Below are 18,467 nucleotides of genomic sequence, written 5' to 3' on the forward strand. Positions count from 1 at the left end.
GGCAATGTGCATGAACACAGGAAGTTCCATTTGAACGTGAGGAAAAACTTTTTTACTGTGAGGGTGACTGAGCACTGGCACAGGTTGCCCAGAGAGGTCATGGAGTCTCCATCCTTGGAGATACTCAAAAGCCATCTGGACAGGGTCCTGGGCAACATGCTTCAGGTGACCCTGCTTGAGAAGGGGTTTGGACTAGATGATCTCTAGAGGTCCCTTCAAACCTCAACCATTCTGTGATTCTGTGATTCTGTTATTAAGGGACATAATATGATCTGCTGCAGAAAAACTTCAAGAGGGGAGGAAGCAATCTTCAGCTCTGGCGATCAGGCTGGATTGAAACTCTCAGACATTCTGTGTGAAAATGAGCACATTTATGGTGGGAAATACTGAAACTGACAAATGTGAAGCCTCTTTACAGAATAGAACTGCCCTTGAAATGTTAAGTCTGCTTGAATTTATAAAGCTGAACAAGACCTTTGGTAAGCTCAATGAGCAGTAGATACTACTGTATATAAAAGACCCTTATTTTGAGTCAAAATTGAAGAACATAAGGACAGTTGCACCAAGTCAGACTGAAGGTCCTTTTAGCCCTTCTGCAATAGCGGCAAACAGCAGATGCTTTGGAGGGAATATAAAGGTGAGGTAAGCATACAGTGAAACTTTTCCAGAATAATCTCTTGGCCTTCAGCAATTTATAGCTCAGAGACTCTTTGTGAATTTTTCATTCACAGATTTTTCCAGTTGTTTTTTGAGCCCATACAGACATTAGTACACACCACCTTTTGCAGCAAGGACTTCCACAGCTCAATTCAATGTATAAAGGATCAATTCTTTTTGTCTGAACTTGCTGTCTCGTAGTTTTATTTGATGCCCCTTAATCATTGAATTGGAAGAGACAAGGAACAGCCATTATCTGTTCACTTTCCCTATGGGTCATAATTTGATAGATCTCTAAACACTTTCTTCTTCAGCCATCTCTTTTCCAATCTGAAGAATCTTCTTTGTCACCACAGCAGCTTGTTCCACACTCATGTTCGGAAGATGTATCTGGAAATCATTCTCAAGCTTTAAAGCTTCCAGAAAAACGGGTAGTTTGGAAAGAACCTTCTTACTCACGTGAGGTATGCTTTCCGCGTAGAAAATTTAGATAAATTTTAAATAATATATTATTTTCGTGGAAAATGGTGAATTTTGTGGTAAAAGCATTAAAGATTTAACAATTTCCATTCTTATCTCTCTTCATGCTAACCCTTCCCATAACTTGGTTTGGAAAGCAGGTACTTTGGTTTACTTAAAAGCCCAAGTTTACTTTTATACTGGAAACCAATTTAGCTAGAAAAACGTCAGGCACTCCCCCTCAATGAAGGTCCAAAATGAAGCACCTCTGCATGACTGCTTCTCTTCTCAGTGTTGAACAGTGGTTGAAACTCAGATTCTTGGAAGGGAGAAATGAAGGTAAAAGTCAGACTTGCATATAAAGGGAAACATGAGCATTCAGTTGTAATTAGTATTTGTCCCACTTGCCATTTACTCATTGGCATTTGTTCTATTCTTCTGCAATTTGGTTTCTAGAAAATGAAAGATAGTAAGGCTTGGAGCTGTGAATGGGGAGCAAAAAGAGAATTAGGAGACCGGGAGGAAGAGTGAGATGAGTGAAGAACAAAGGTTATGGGGAAGGATAAATGAGGAGTTGTATAAATAAACAGGGTAATCCTGCTTCCACATATGCAGAAAACCTGTGCTTTGGCTGATGGATTGAGTAATGATTCATTATTGCAACAAAATAAAGAACAGATATCTGTATTTCCTTCCTCATTCTGGCTTTGCCACACCAGCAGAGGAAACCAACTTCTTGGTTTTAAGGTTTAGTATAAAAATTTTCAGTGGAGAATCAAGTATGTATTGAAAGTGCCAGATTTCAGAGTGGTGAAACAAGCCAGCTAGCTGAGGGACTGAAATCCTCTATGTAACCCCAGAATAGCTCATAGTGGCAGCAGCAATGTAGACATCCCAAACATCAATATACAGCAGACTTGTTCTGAGGGAATCACTTCTTCCTTCCACCGTACCAGAAGTGATTTGAGTGACCTCTGTGATAGGAACCTGTTGGAAACTTTCAGACTTAGGGGCAAGGGATATGGCCCTATTGATTTCAGTGGTGCTGCACTTCGTGCACCAGAGCTGACTGTCACCCTTTGGTTTCTAATAGAACATGAACTATGTTTATTTGGGAGTTCTGAAGGTAGTTATACAGATGCGTTATTTGACTCAGCAAATGCAAGCCCTTTTACCAAAGGTCTATTTCAAAGTTCTTTTAGAGGCAGAGATGCACTGAATTTGCAGCATGAACAGAATGTTATAGTTCATATTCCTTGAGAGTCAGTACTTTGTTTTGCTTCCTGCAGAACTTCAGAATATATTATTTCTTGTTGTTTGTGTTCTAAAATAATCTCTACTGTCAAAATGAATAAACCAAAAGAGACCTGCGTGTTTCAGAGAGCATCATCTACTACATAGATTGTCCACCAAAACATCAAATGGAAATTCTTCTCTTCTGTATGATCACTCCTATGGGTGTGAGTTATGCATAACTGAAGGGGGCTATGGAGGGAGAGAACAGAATAGCCAATAAAACAGCTATCTCTTTGCTATGAGAATCTTTTTTTCCCTTAAGCTTCTTCAGATTGATATTTCCAGCACTGTAAGCTATTGTCACCTGGACTAGCACCAGCTCCACTGCTCAGGTGTGATTCATAGCAACACCACAAAGCAGAAGTGTGTCCTGAGAGAACAGCAACATGAGCCGCCCACCACAGTGGATGTGTATCTCAATATGTACAACTTCCATTAGCTCTCCTCCTTCCTACATCTTTTCCACCGCAGACCCTACTTTGAGAACAGACAAGACAGAAAGCGACACGTCAAATGTTAATATGCTTGTTGCTTTATGTTACTTCTCTGCTTCCTATATTAGAGGGGCTAGTCTATTTGATTAATATAGATGCTAGCTTCTTGCAAATACATCTGTCATAATCCTACTGACTACAGGATGTGGTTGCTCCTCTGGTGAAGGTATTTAGATTCACGTCTGAGGTTCATGAAGTTCTTTAGGTATGGAAAATCTGCAGTCATTGTTTTGTAGGTCTGGCTTTTCTGGCATGTTTTCTGGGCACAGAATCTGTGCAACCACTTCCAGGAAAAGGGATCCTGTGGTCCATCTGCCCCACCTCTTTTTTGAAAAGAGATTTGTGTGAGCAGCTTTTGTCTTTGTTCTTTCTTTCCTACTGTGATATTTTATGCTCAGCCCTGCAGACAAGCTGGTGCCATCAAGCTACAGCCCTCCTATTGTTCTTTGGTGCTTTGTTGCGGCCCAAAGGGAGTCGTTCAGGACGACCTCCCTCCCCTTGGGGCCAAACGACCAAGTTCGTGATGCCCTTGGACTGAATTAAGGTGAAACGACACCAGCCAACCAGTTTTAAGATTTATTAACACAAAGATAAGGCAGGTGGTCAAATGGGATCAGCTAGCTAGAGAAGTCCCGTGCCACACGTTTCAAACAGATTCAACAAAGGAGAAGGAAAAAGAGAGGAGAGAGAGAAAGCGAAAGAAAAGATATCACCACCCGTGGATCCAGCGTTGTCCCGTTGGTCCTCTTCCTTTGGGAGTCTCGGCGGTGGGGGGGCTTCCATCTGGTGGTAGGTAGGTCCTCTTCGCACAGCTCGAGTTGGGTACCTCCAAAGACAGACCCCGAACAAAGAAATCCCTGGACAATTATACCTTCCAATCTAAGCTCTCCACCCCTCACGCGGTAGTTTGGACCAATAGTAATTTTCTGGGTCTGGCGTCTCCTGCTCCTTATTGGATCTCATCGTTGTTCCTAGGCAGGCTGTTTTCTGCTGCAGTTTCTTCCACAGGTGTGTCTCCATTCCTCGGGTTCTGCTGTTGTCTCTCAAGGTCCTGACAAAGAGATGGTAACTCCAGCAATTAGCACTGTTTCAGATGCAAATTGCTGGTAACTCCCTTATCGTTCCCGCCTGCACCAGCTCTGGGGCCCTTTCTCACCGAACTAGGGAGTGCGGCCCAAGGCTCCAGCAAATTCAGCCACTCATGCCAAGCAAGTCTCACAGAAGTTGTATGGCCTGCCTGCACCCCATGCACCAAGAAATGTTTAAGGCAAAAAGATTCATTCATCGGTCCGCCACATGCTTCCAATTTGCATGGAAAATTATTCATGTTAATAACTCTTCATTGTTCCTCTCTTATCTTCCTAAGTCATGTTGGAGAGCTACACAATACAAGCCCTACTGTCAAAAGGTGGCTGTATACTTTAAGGCATTAAGTGATTTGCCTTCAGTGAATTCAAATTAATTCAAGGCATTTAGTGACTTGCCTAAAATCAACCAGAATTCTTAAGATTTTCTTAATTTTCCCACAGGTCATGTTATCCACTTTTGCCTCTGATATCAGTCTTTGACCCAAATACTTCTGCCTGTGTTACAGCTGAGCCTTGTCTTGTTTCAGAGAGGGGCAACTTGTCATTCCACTCAGACCTGCAACACTTGTAGTGCAAGTGAAGGGTATTTTCTGAGCAGACATCTACTTAAAATCTTTTCTTACAGATATCATTTGAATTCAGAAAACATTTGTTTTGGCCTATTCTTGCATTTACTCTTGCATTCATGTTTTCCTTTTCACATAAATGGACCATAAATATTGGTCATGGGAAGATATGAGCCTTTTAAGTTCGTTGACATTTTTCTCCATTTGTATACACAAGATAATGCTCTGGGGAAAAATAACAGTTTTTAACAGTTAGACTCAGGAACGTTTTTTCATAATCTTCAAAACATGCTGACATGCTCATATTATAAGAAAAAAGTTATTATTTGATAGGTATAACCCAAAGTACAGAACTAACACTAATATAAGATGCAATGTCTTGTACGTAACTGCAGAAAACTGTAACATGTTTTTAGAGTACAAGGGACTGCTTTAAAAAACATCAAAGTATCTTTTCAGTTGCTGTTTAAAACCACTCTTGTTTCTCAGTTTTTAAGCACTATCACTCAGCACTGGTTTTGCTTCCTAATGCTGATTTGCTTTCAGCTGAGCTTTTGTTTCACAAAGTTTGTGAAACACACCTGCTTAAACACTTTAGCAATACGGAGCAAATCTGAAAATGGCTCAGTATCTATTATTTCATAACTGAAACCTAGTCAGGTTTCTTTTGTATTTTAGTATGATATTGTAAGCCACACAGGAAACCTACCTTCATTTCTATAGTGACTTATTCTAGAATATTTGGTCAGATATTATCAACTATATAATATATTAAAATTACTCAGTGTTGGCACCACTCCTAAATACAAACCCATCTATATGCTTTATAGCTCTATTCAGCTATTAAAAGAGATTAAAATGAGTTTCATTTTCTGCCAGACAACAAATAAAGTAACCATCAAAGCAGGTGAGATAATAATAAAAAGAAAAAAGACATTGTGAAATTTCCTGAAATGTCTTTTCTTTATTTACATAAAGATGAGGTCAAGTGATTCTTTTATGACAAATGGCATTCCTGTTCCTACTGAAATCAGTGACAAAACTTCACTGACCTCACTGGCAGCATGAGCTGTCCCTGTTAAGCAGTAAAAATACACATTCTGACTGTGTCAGCATTGACTTAAATGGAAGTCTGCCTTGACTCCACTCAGCTTCTGTGTAACTAGAATTTGACTATTCTTGCATTCACTCTAAATGTGTTTGACTCTTTCTAATAAAAGTACAATTGTTCACAATGAAGGGACAGATGGATTTTTACTTACAGAATCATGTTCAAAGGTATAAGATAATGAGATAAAACAAATATACTGATAGGCAGGACAGTCAGCTAGTGTCATCAGCATTGCCAGGTGGAATTAGAGGAAATACACTCACTGCTTTTTCACCTGCAGTGCTCTGGCAGACTGCACAATTTCCTCAGGTCAAGGGGAAGCTTAGATAGCAAGAATACTAAAAACCTTTTGGGCTCAGAGACAAACTGCTTCACATCTACTTGCTCTCCATCTTTCTTCCCATTCCAATTTCCCCCAGCATTTGGATGATGGTGATTTTCAGAAAGCTTTTGACAGGATTCCCCACACCCCCAAAGGCTCATTAAAAAAGTCTTAGGTTAAAGGAAGGTTCTTTTGAGAGTTAGTAACTACCTAGAAGATGAGAAACAAAGCTGGGAGTGACTGATCATTTTTCACAATTGAAGGAAGCTGCAAGTGGAAGGCAGGGGAGGGAGACTGTGCTGGGCCCTGCACTGTCCAACATATGTGCTGTTCAGCATATTCACAAATGGTCTGGAAAAGATGGTAGATAGCCAAGATGGGTGATGATACAAAGTTGCTTCCAATAGTCAAACCCAAAAGCTGGCTGGGAGCAGGGGTATCTTGCATTATCAAGTGACTCAATAGGAAAATGGCAGAGAAAATTCAATGTTGATAAATACAAAATAGTGCATATGGGAAAAATACAACCCTAACAAATGCAGACAGTTCTAAGTGAGCATTTGTCACTCAAGAAAAAGATCTTGTAATCACTGTGAATGTTAATATAAAAACATCAGCTTAATGCTCAGACCAGGGACAAGGTGTGCCCCTTGGCTCAAAAAAAGGAACTGCTGGTTACCAGAAACTGCAAGATATAGAAGGGGAAGGGGCCCTCTGTACTCACCCTGTTTCTCATTCTTCTTCTAACCTTAGGTATCCACTACTTGCCACTGTTGAGAGAAGATGTGAAGCTATATGAATCTTTGGCATGACCTAATACAGCTGCTCTTGTATCCTGATGTAGAATGAACTGTGCAAGAGAATAGATGTAACCTGAGGCCACAAAGGAAAGTGAAACCATTGAAAAGTGTATGACTGGAGAACCAATGTCACAAATCATGCATCTAACCAAGTCCCAGACAAAGGGCCAAAGGATCAGAACAAACGAACAAGCAAAACTCAGAAGAGATCACAAGGAGATTATGAATTAATCTTCAACATATTAGAAGCTTGCTGGCTGTTGCTGTTGCTTTAGCTTGGTGCTGGACCTTGACATAATTCAGATCTTTGAAGGCACTGAATAGTTACTGACAGTAGTTGCAATCATATTGGTCCATTAGGGCATTAGGAAGTTTCATCCCAAGTGGACATATACTAAGGGAGAAAACATATCTTTTGTAACTTCCAGAAGGAAGGAAGGCAAGGGGCACTGAGTCTGCTGCTTAACGTGAGAACATCTTAATGGTTTAAAACACTAAGTCTAAAACACCAAAAGAGACATCTTTACTGGCTGTAAGCTTGCAGTGCTCTGCTTCCCACCCACCTCCCATTCTCAGGGCTGCCTCACCAACAGCTGCCTCACAAGACAGCCTGCTGAAGTGTCCTGGGCATGTGGAACCCCAAATGCCATGAAGATGTACTAACAGACTTCCTAGGCTACCAGGTAGTTTGGAGACAATATTGAAGAGATACATGACTTCTGACCAGATGGATAACTACAACAGGCCAAAATAACCAAACAAAGGGAAAACTATGCAAGAAAAATTGAATAAATATCTCCTGATGACAACAGTACTGTTATTTCCAGAAAGAGCCACAAGTACAAGCAACATTGCAAGGACCTCAAGATTAACTGAATGTTCTTGGGAATGTAGTGAATATGTTGGAAATGTAAGTATTTGTATTGTGGGTTTCATAAATGGTATTTAAGGTTTACTATCTTAAATTTTGGCTCAGAAAACAAAACACGGAATGGAGAATTGTAGCTTTAACTGGTTTAATTTTCCCAAATACAGGAAATCTTAAGCTGTATTCCTTTAAGCAGAGGCTCTTGGAAACCACATAAAGTTGCCTGTCCAGTGGCTTGGGTGGATGCAGGCAGCAATTATTGAATACCACAGTCTGCACTCTGAGTGTCAAGTGATTGTGGGACGGCTGGGGAACTACCTCTTGGTACTGACCACATCTGTGGTTGATTCAAAGATGCCTACTGACTTCAGCGGATCATACCCTTAGTAGGTCACAACTGAGGGGACCACTGCTGCTCACCAAGCTTCAATGGAAATTTCAGAAACTGATCTCTTTCCACTCCAAAGAGTTTTCATGAACTATATAAGAGAAGTCCAGTGTTTATTATTGTCAACTGAATTCCTGCACAGAGGTGTTGTGAAGATTGTGTTCCCTAGGGTTATGCAGATATGAACTGGAAGTGGAATTTAGGTTATTATAAAAGTATTTTTCCATCTGAGAATGCTGATGTCTGCCCAGGGAAGCAAATACATACTTAGCTTATCGAGGGAATGCATTTGGATATTTTCATTCACACTTGGCGATGGACTATTTTTAGTAACTAATAATATATATGTGCTTTGCAATATGTTTTTGATGGCCTACTTGCTATTGAAAATAACACTGTAATAAAAAGTTTGTTTTTAAGAATCCAAAATTTTACTGTATTTCCCCCAAATCCTGGATTAGTAGAAAATGTCTTACTCTTTTTGTAACATGACTGTATCTCTCAGTAAAAAGTAAATAGAGCTGCTTGCTGATAAGACCAATTTCTTTCTTACATAAGCATTGGAGGTAAGGGTGTCAGGTTGACCTTGTAAATACATGCAAAAAAGTCAAAACAGTATAAATTAAGAGTTAGAATTGGCTGCTATAAAAGTTAAAGAAATTATCTATTTTTAACCAGCTAGTGAAATCAGAATTTTTAAGACTGATTATTTTTTCTACCTCTGTTTTTCTAAATGTTTTAACCAAGCAGCCTACAACAAGCACAGTATCTGCAATTCATTTGCAGTCCATCTTGAGTTTTAAGGTGGATTGATTTTTTTCAAGTCTTAAGTACATATAAACAGAAGTAGCTGCTGGCATTTCTAGAGACACAGAAGTAAAGTGATTTGGTACATAGTTGCCATGGCAGCTAACCTACATCTAAATTGTCTTGTACACTTTTCGTAAAGCTTGATAAGTCTCAGCCATTCTCTGGTGTTCCTCCTGTTTGAATTGCCAGTTCCGTTTTTGGGATCTGCTCTCCACAAAGCCTTCTTTTGTGCCACTTTGGCCTGGGGTGCAGGCTCAGCCCTTTCATCTTACCATACACTGTATTCTGTTGATGTTGCCCATTAATGGAAGGGGAGGCGACAGGAGTGCGAGGCAGGTGATGAAGGTCTCCCAGTTACTCTGGCTGTTGACAGCAGCTTCTTGACAGCTTTTTTTTGCTGATGTAAGCTACAGTGGTAACTCCCTTTAGTTTCATGATTTAAAGCAAACAGCCACACCACTGATTTTGATGAAATTACTGCAGATTCACAGTGACATAATGGAAGCCAAGCTTGGCCTTAAGACAGTGAATTTATAAAATAATGAATAACTTCTGCTCTGTGGATACATGATAATAAATAGAGGCACCATCCTTCTATCCAGTACACAGGCTCTGAAATGCTTTAGTAGTGTCTATAAGCACCATTACCATATAGAAATCTTCAAAGACGGGGTTGTGAGTCCTCCAAGCTCTTTCCCACCCACTGGCCATCCTCTCACCACAGTTAAAAAACAAACTCAGTGCTACTTATGAATGTGCATGTTATTTGTTTCTGGTGAAACAGTTCCTTTTCATTAAATCAGCATATTTCAGAGGAAAACCATTCCACTGGCTATTTCCGAGCAGCCATCCTTTTTATCTTCTTTCTTGCCACCTCTGAGAACTAAGTCATGACACCATTTCAGTGGAACCCAGTCTGGGACTTACCAGTTCTTGACAGATCCTGGATGGCTAACATGCCTTCTGCCTATGGCTGAACTGCCTATGGCTCAGAACTCTAGTGTTTACAGAAAGTGAGATCAGAAGATAAGAAGTAGAGAATATTTACTTCTTTATTTTTAACATTGTTAGCTCAACCTGCTGTCAAAGCAGTTTTGTCTAATTTTTTTTAAAGAAGGCTCAGTTTCAGTATCAGCGTGGTTCTGTTTCTTTTGTTATTTTTCAGGCAATTTCCTAGAAGACTAATGCAGTAACTGGAGACGTGGTATCACCAGATATATTTGCATGCGAAGTCAAGGACTGGAATTACTTAATATATCATCCTCATATCACAAAGCAGTACAAAAATCCCTGGATCTGTGGGATTACAGGCCACGCTAAAGTGATCTCTCTTTTCAGGGATACTGGAAGCTATGAGATTCAGCAAGAGCTTTTTGCTCATATTTGCTGAGTTTATTTTTTCAGTCTAGTCATTTCAGGATAGCTGCTTTTAAAAATGGACTTTCAAAGTATTAATAACAATGCAGATACTAAGCACAAGGAATAAGATTCGCAGAAGTGACTATCAATGAACATCCTGTGTTGATTTAGGCCTGCTGAAGACCAGCCCCCATAAATGCATTTTGTAATAGTTTATTAAACAGCAGCTGAAGAAGTAAAACAGATGAGTTCTTGGAATAACTGGTAAGAGAGACAGGTCTGGCAACAATATCAGGGTTCCCCCTCTAGAGCTGTGGGGGAGAAAAGGAGATACTATACATCACAGTAAATGTTTAAGTGGATTTCCTCCCACTGTTTTTTTAATCTTGGTGTATTATATTCTCCCACTCCGTTTTTTGCTATTTCATTGTAAAAAGCTGCCCACACGCAATAAAATTCTAATAAATGAAGCACTGCAGGCTGAAGTAGACGTCCTGAAGAGAGAGTCATGAAACTTGAAAATAAAACAGAGAAGACTGCATGACACCTCCCATTCAAAAAAATGTCAGATGACTTAGTCAGATATATTTGTATTCCATGTGTATTGCCTAATATAACAATGATTTCACGTGTATCACACACAGTACTTTTCAGGGCTCTTTAAAGGATAGAAATATTGTTATTTGCACTTTACAATGGAGAAACTGAACTACAGAGAACTGAATGACCAGCCCACAGATTTCCAGCATATTGATCACAAGGCCTTCCAGTTATCACAGACCTCTTAGCACAACACTGAAGATCACTGCAGTTATCAGGGATATCATTTATTCAGTCTATCATCTTGTTTCACAAAAAGAAACTATTGCTGCAGAGTCGCTGGTAAAGAATTCTTTCATCTTTGGGGCAGAATGTACTTAAAAGTTATTACGGCAAGCCATGATTCATACCTTTTGGACCTCAGTCTTATTTTGTGCGGCATGAGAATAAAGCTAAATGCAATTTGGAGAGCTATGCCAATGAAATATTAAAGCCAGTATCCGGGATAAAGTTCATTGCTGAACTTTCCAGCCATACTGAAGAGGAAGAGAAGAAAGAAGTGAAGTACATTAAGTCGAATGGCTATCCTTCCTGGCCTTACAAAGAGAACACTCAGATGTTTACGTGGCTGAGAGCAACATGACAGACATGACAAACTCTGTGGAGCTTCTGGGACAGGGAGATATAGGAATGGTTCAAAAGCAAAGCAGTGACTCCTCTGGGTCCCCCTGCTCTGCTGCAAGCATACTGCAGACATACTGCTAGGTCCCAGAGGCTACAGGGGGTGTCCATGTGGTGAAGCCAAGGTCCTGATCCCAAGCAGTCCTGGCTGGAGCATGTGTTGGCTTCCTACTGACCTGCTGGCACGGTTCACTTTTTGAGAAAACAGATGTTTGCAGAAGGCAGTAAGGCCTGGCTCATGCCAGAGCTTCCCCTGACATGGGTTGAGGTGTAGCTCAGAGGGGCTCCCGAGGCCACCCAATTCAGACAAAGCAAAAGTCACCTGGCCTCAGCAGTCCATGCTGATTGATTTCCTCACACAATCCCAGGATAAGATTACTCAGCAACGCTCATGCTACACCTTGCCTCCTCACCAGTCACTTGACACACCACCATCATGGAAGCTCGCCCTAAACTGCCTGCCTCCATGGGGAGCAGGCTCTAGGAACTGATGACCCCAACTTTCTCTGGGGCTAGTTCTCTGAACAAATTCACCATTGGGTCAGACGAGGGCTGGGACTAGTTTAAGGATGGGGACATGGATGTACTATTCAGGGTAGGGTGGAGGATGTGTGACTGCCTCCTTGGCAACAGCCAACCTGCAATTGCATTTGGAGACTCAAATTGTTCCCTAAGGCTATACTGGTACAGGCAACTACTGCCTCCTTCCTCATGAAACACCCTCCATCACCATCACTCATCTGTTTGTCATTTCAGAGGTCATCCGTCAAGTTGATACCCTGCTTTGCTGACTGTTTGCATCACCCTATTCTCCATCTTTCACCTTTCCACTGTCTATCTTCTGCTGCAAACTCCCCTGACCAGCCCAGTGCTATTGAAATGTGCCCAACAAACTGCAGCTAACATGGAACTCTTTGAGTCACAGGTGACACATGGATATCCATGTAATTGTGTTTTTTTTTTCCATATATTTTGGCAATTTTTGTGGTTTTTTTCCCCAGTGTGGTATTTATGTTAAAACAACTGCTGAGAATAAAGATGCAGTTTTCTACAGTAAAATATTTCAAGTATTTCTGAAAATACTTATCCGTGTTTCACACAGATATTTGTATAAATGCACGGAGCACCTGAAGCTGGATATGCATCCGTCTTGTCTTTGCTTTGCAGTTGTGCCATTAAGGACTTCAGTTTTAGGGGGCAGTGTTACTGGACTGGTTAATGGCAATGCTGTTACGTAGTAATATCCTGTCTCTGTGTATTTAAACTATGTGTATCCCTTAAGTACCTGCATGACATTCCTCCTCTCTTACATTAACTCTTATGGGTAAAATTGCTTCAGTATCCATCAAATCACCTCACCATACCTGTCATAAACACATCTCTGTGAATAGGGTATGGCTGTATCCTGTCGTGTGTCAAGCATTAGGGAGCAAGAGCATGGATTTGGACTGATTGAGCATGGCTTTGAGCCTAGGCCTGCCAAGACTCATTCAATGAGCATCTTTGTTTCAGACTATTTGCTTTCTCCTCTCTTTTCATCTTCGTTAAGGCTTTATGTCCTTTACGTACCTGCCAACCAGCTGTGCCTGCAGTATGCGGTCACACAGCAGAAGACAGGCACACACAGTGTGCTGTGATGGGGGGATGTGTCCCCCCACAAGGCCCTGCTCCCTGTGCCATACCGCCTGGCCCGACCTCACGCCTGCAGTCTCCCCTCTGCTGTGACTTCAGGCTTTGACACACTGGGAGAGAAATAGGTTGGGAAGTGGGAAGCTCTGGTGGGAGCCCCAGTGTGCTTGGTCTGGTACTATCAGCCAGGCAGGTCCTTGGGCCTGCGATGGCCCATTTGATGTCAAGCTGAAAACGTAAAATTTGTCGGTGTGGATCTGGTTTCGGGACTGTGCAGAGTAGCAGACAAAGGCATCCGGGAAGGCCAGCAAGACACAACCTGCTGGCTCTGACCCCACGGCCCTGCCCTCCCTGTAAAGCCGCACCATAAACCACGATTTTGACATGCAGCCGCCTGTGTGATCATGTCACACCCAGAGTGGCCCTGCAGCGAAGTCTCTGCGGAGCACTGTGGCGCGGACTGCGTCCACAAGCGACACACGGACAGACGGATGGACACGGACACACAGGGACATACGGAACCACCCCCCCAAAGCCGGCTGCGGGCACTGCCGTCGCTGGCCGGCCGCCCCACAGCGCCGCGCACTGCGCACTGCGCCCTCCCCTTTCGCCTGCGCTCGCAGCCCCCGGCGCGAGTGGCTGCCGGGGCACAGCCTGGATGCGGCGCTGTCTGGCCCCTCGCTGCGGGGACACACCATGCCCTCAGCGCCGCTGCCGCTTACTCATCCCCTGAGGAATGAGGCGAGGCCGCGCCGGGCGCCCGCCGGGTGCCGCCGGGCGCTACAGGTGGGGCAGCTCCGCGGCGCGGGGGGCGCCGGGACATGTAGTTCCCGCTGGCGGGCGCAGGCTGCGGCGCGCGGCGCCGCGGACTACAAGCACCAGGCCGGCCTGCGCCTGACGCGCCGGGGCTTTGATCACACGTGGAGGCGGCGACCGCGGGAGGCAGTTCTTGGCGGCGCAGCCCCGCGGCAGCTCGCTCGAACTGGGCGGGGGGCGAGCGGAAACCCGCCTCTAATCGCCCGGCAGCCGGGAGAAACCCCAGCCCGTGTGGGGGGAGATGCTCGTAACCCTTCCCAATAACAACAGCAACAGCAGCCGCCGCCGCCCTAATTAACAATAAGCCCATACCCAGTCACCCCCGGCAAGCACTTTCCCATGCACGCTGACCTGACGCTGGCAGCTAATTAGCCTGCAACCGACAGTTTCTCCTGCGGTGCTAAAGTGCAGGTCGCTTAAGCCATGGGGAATGGGATGAACAAGGTAACGCTGCTTATTGTTATTTCTGTATGTGAGTGCATGTGTGCGGGCAGGGCTGAGCGGTTGCAGATCTCCGAGGATCACGGTCCTTCCCCGCTGGATGCCGCGTCTCCCTCTCCTTTGTTTCGTACTAATCAGCCTTCTGCGTCGATGCAGAAAACAGCAGATGCTGAAGTTGTTCCTAGGCATCTGATTAAAAAAAGAAAAAATCAGCAGCAGAAGAGGTTTTTCTCTTTAACTTTGAGGGTTTTTTTTTCCCCTCCCCGAGGCGAGGGGGAAGGGAAGGAGACCGAGGCGGCACGTCTCCCTGGGGGCGCGCTTCCTTCTCCGCTGCCGCCGGTGCCGGGGCTCAGCCCTCGGCGGGTGCTGGCCCGGGCTTCCCCGCGGGGGCGGCCCCGCGTGCCCGCCGCTAACCGCCGGCCCTAACGGCCGCCCGGCGCCGCGCGGGGCGGTGGTGGCGGCGGCGGGGTTAATGGCGGCGGCGGTGCCCCCTCGGGGACTCCTCCATGTCCCCCCAACACACACCAGGTTTTGGCGTACTCAGGCAGCGCTTTCCGGGGGTTGTGACCGCCGCCTCAGCCTGGGGTCCCCGCGGAGGGGCGGCTTATGGCCACCTGCTGCCCGAGGTGCCCGCGAGCGGGGCCTTTGCCCTGCGAGCCCGATGAAGGCAGCGAGCGCACAATGACACCTTTAACCGTGCAATCGCTTGCCCTAGGCTGCTGCCCCTCTGCAGTCTGCCCGGACTGACTAGTGAATGGCAGTAAGAGGTCTGAAAATGCGAAGCCCCAAGCAAATACTGGCTGTCGCTGGTGGGCTGGGGTCGGTGTTGGGCATACACCCCTCTTGCTCTAGGGGGACAGGAAAGCACTTGGCCCAGTGGACATAACAGTGGGGAAGAAAGATGGATCCGCTCTGTAAAGGGTGTTGGCTTTTTGGCCGTGGAGGCTTACTGTAAGCACGGACTCCCCTAGTATGTTGTGGTGCTTATCAAAGGGCTACTGTGATTTGTCTCAGCATCTCCACTTATGTTTTAAACCCAGGTTTGAAAGCATGGTGGTAGCTAGCCTTTTATATAGCTTACTACGAAGAACAGGAGTTGAGTCATCTCTTCTGTCTAACATCTCACTTTGAGTACTTTGGGGGCAGCTTTACTATGAGTGTGGCAGCCTACAAGGAACAGAAGAACTAGAGCTAGCTGCTCACAGGTTCTGTATGTGTAGCATCCTTGTCCCCTGGAAGTCAGTCTGGTGAACGTTCAGAGTACTTAGTGAGCTATTGAAGAAGTGAAGTCTTCTCATCCAGTGGATAGATGCATTGAAATAGAAACTTCAGGTGGAAGAAAGATCTAGTTGGTTAATCTAACTGAATTAGTAGATAGGAATAGAACTTCCTTTGGTCCTTCTTTCCATTTTCTCTCTGAAAGGCTGAGCTCAACATCATGATATGTAGTCGCTCTTTGGACGTACTTCTTCCAGGAGTGGCTGCTAAGGAAGAAACGCAACTGGAGAGGCTTCTTTCAGATGTTTGTAGTTTTGTTTGTTTGTTTGTTTTGGAAAGTTAAAAATCATCCTGTCACTAGATGCTTTGACAGGGGATGCTAAAGTTGCAATTTAGAATTCTTAGTTCTTTGAAACTTAGCGCTCTTTCTCTGCAGCACATCTTGCTGTAGTACCATGTGAGCAGGAATTGGTGATCTGTGATTTGTAAGTTTGGTCAGTTTAATTGTGTTATGTCTTGCCCTGATGTGTACCAGCCAGCGCTTTCAGGACAAGCATAGCACTACCTTGATTTTTTTTCCTACTGCCTTCTTACTGCTTTCATCAAGATGCTAAAATGTTCTGCAGTTCTGGAAGAGTTGAATCCTCTAAGGAGGCTATAACAATGCTGGGTACTGGCCATCAGGGTTAATTTTTGTAGGGTCCCGAGTGTAGGTCTCGTACTTGCCCCCTTCAGGATGTGCCCCTGGATCATCTGTTCCTTTTGATCTTGTGAGTCAGCAAAAACTGGAGGGGCAAAGAGAAATGTGGAATCGTGAACGCTGCTGTTTGGAGGTATTTCCTTGGCTCAGTGTAGTCTTATCAATACAAATTAGCTTAGCTACCAAATGCAGTGCTTTTTGTCGTAGAGCTGTATGCAGATTATAGAAGAAAATAAACAGCTTAACCAATGGTGGATTATTTCATTTAAGAGAATCTCTTTGTACTAAAGCCAGGGGAAGAGGATTAGTTGTGACCTGTAACGGGTATGGTAAGGAAAAGCTCCAGAGATTGCTGCAGCTGCTGTTGCTGCTCTTGGATGCTGAGCCTTTCTCAGTGGCATGGTCCCCTCCTATTTTTCTGTAACATGATATTGATGCATTTCATAGCAAATAGTAATTGCACCTGACTTGGTGTGGCCATTAGTGCTGATAGGAGGGCTGGAGGCCTGCCATACTTGGGGGGGAGGGGGGGCTTTCGTTGTTAATTTTCTTATTTGTAAAATTAGCTGTGTTTATTTTTTTGAGTTTTTTTTTTGTTTGTTTTCTGAAGCCCATCCAGGCCTCCTGATTTTTTTCCACATTAAACTGAAGTTCATAATACTGTTCTCATTCTACTCAGTAAAGGGGAATTGGCTAGTGGACATGCTTTGACTTCAAACTTACCGCTTAACTACATTAATTTTCAGTGCCTTACCTTTTTTACTTTTTTTTTTTTTTTAATCTTTAAAATACAGAATGAATAATAGGATCTGACTGTTAGGAAATTGTCCTGGTGTTGTCTTCACATTTAATGTCTAACCTTGACTTGTATTCGAAGTTCAAGTTGAAGCCTGTGGTTGAAAATTATAAAGACATTTCCCTGGAGCTGAGGGCTAGCAGCTGAGATGATGCTAGAGATTGTAGTACTTAGATTTGATTTTCTGTGAACAAGATCTGCTTAGTGAAGAGTTTTTCCTGGGATTTAGTCCTTGCTTGTCCTGATACAGCTAAATGCCCATTATTCATACAGACCCTTTTTGAAGGGGTGAGTTGAATGTTATCTCTACAAAAATGGCAGATAAACCATTTTCGTTGTAGAGGCTGATTCATAAGAAATGTAAATCAGTGTGGATAGTTACAGCTGATGCAAATAGTTCTACGGAAGTCAGTGAAGCCGTGCCAATTTACGTCAGTGGCGAATCCATCTCACTGATCTGTGTGACTCTTCTGTGCCGCCTGATAAGGCGGGCTGTCCTGCTCCTGAGTGTGTTCTGCAATTTCTTGCCATCTCCACAGAAAACCTGACTACAATGAACTTGTCTGGAGGAAGTCATGTGTGCAGAGTACCAATTGATACTACCGCAGCTAGAAGTAACATTGGGCAAGGAGTTTGCTGCTTTTTACTGAACCTGTGTTTATACAGAAAACAGCGACAAAGTAACCACTTAACCATTTTCAAGAGAAGCATATCATCCAAGAGGGCTGATATGAAGGGTTAGCTGTCCATTGCAGGGCTCTACTTTTGTGCAAGGTATCCATTAGCTGTTCTCATGAAAGAGATGAGAACAAATACAGGCATTGCTGTCCTTCTTGCTTGGTTGTGCAGTCTCGTACATCTGTTATTTAGTCCGTGGTCATTTTCTCAATGTTTCGGATGATATAAAGAGGCTACTGTTTTTATTCATAAAGCAGTGGTTGAAAAGCTCACAAAAACAACCACCTTATTTTTTCTCTTCTGCCTCCCACCCCTTCTCTCTCACACGCCCCTAGCAGCCATCGGCCTTCATTTTTTGTAGCTTTGAGTTGCAGTTACTGATGGCAGTGTGAGATGACACAGCTGAAAGTTCCCAGCCATAGTCTATATCTGAAGTATTAGTCAGCACTGTATGAAGATTCACTTCTTTCCAGGTAGCTTTCACCCAAAGTAATGTTTCTTGCTTCTAGAATGACTAGGACAACAGGGGTAACATCTGTCCGTGGTTGCGTGGTGTCCTAATTTTCTATCTAGCATACAATGTTGCTTCATTATGCACAAACTTCTGGAATTTTCCTCCACTAACAAGTCAAAAAATCCTCTTTTTTAAGCCCCTTCCTCCCCTAGTGTTTCTTGGTATCTCTTTTATTTATAATGTCTAACCTTAATGACTGAGCTTAATTTAAGCTTTCATCCTCTCTTGAGAGCACA

At 43.6% G+C, this 18,467-nt stretch overlaps 1 protein-coding gene and 1 long non-coding RNA gene across 2 annotated transcripts in view; one reads left to right on the top strand and one right to left on the bottom strand.

The window, feature by feature from the left end:
- Positions 1–349: 349 nt before the first annotated feature.
- Positions 350–4,144, bottom strand: LOC135327550 (uncharacterized). Its single transcript, XR_010387861.1, has 2 exons — positions 3,623–4,144; positions 350–1,435 (listed from the first exon to the last, which is right to left on the bottom strand). It is a non-coding gene; the product is annotated as an uncharacterized LOC135327550 (long non-coding RNA).
- Positions 4,145–13,986: 9,842 nt separating this feature from the next.
- DUSP22 (dual specificity phosphatase 22) overlaps positions 13,987–18,467 on the top strand; it is a 42,608-nt gene continuing 38,127 nt past the window's right edge. Inside the window, exon 1 of the mRNA XM_026114897.2 lies at positions 13,987–14,328. Within this exon, the coding sequence (XP_025970682.1) occupies positions 14,308–14,328 (21 nt within the window). The 5' untranslated portion in view covers positions 13,987–14,307. The remainder of the gene's footprint in view (positions 14,329–18,467) is intronic.

This window comes from Dromaius novaehollandiae, chromosome 2 (assembly GCF_036370855.1).
Source record: "Dromaius novaehollandiae isolate bDroNov1 chromosome 2, bDroNov1.hap1, whole genome shotgun sequence".
Classification (NCBI taxonomy): domain Eukaryota; kingdom Metazoa; phylum Chordata; class Aves; order Casuariiformes; family Dromaiidae; genus Dromaius; species Dromaius novaehollandiae.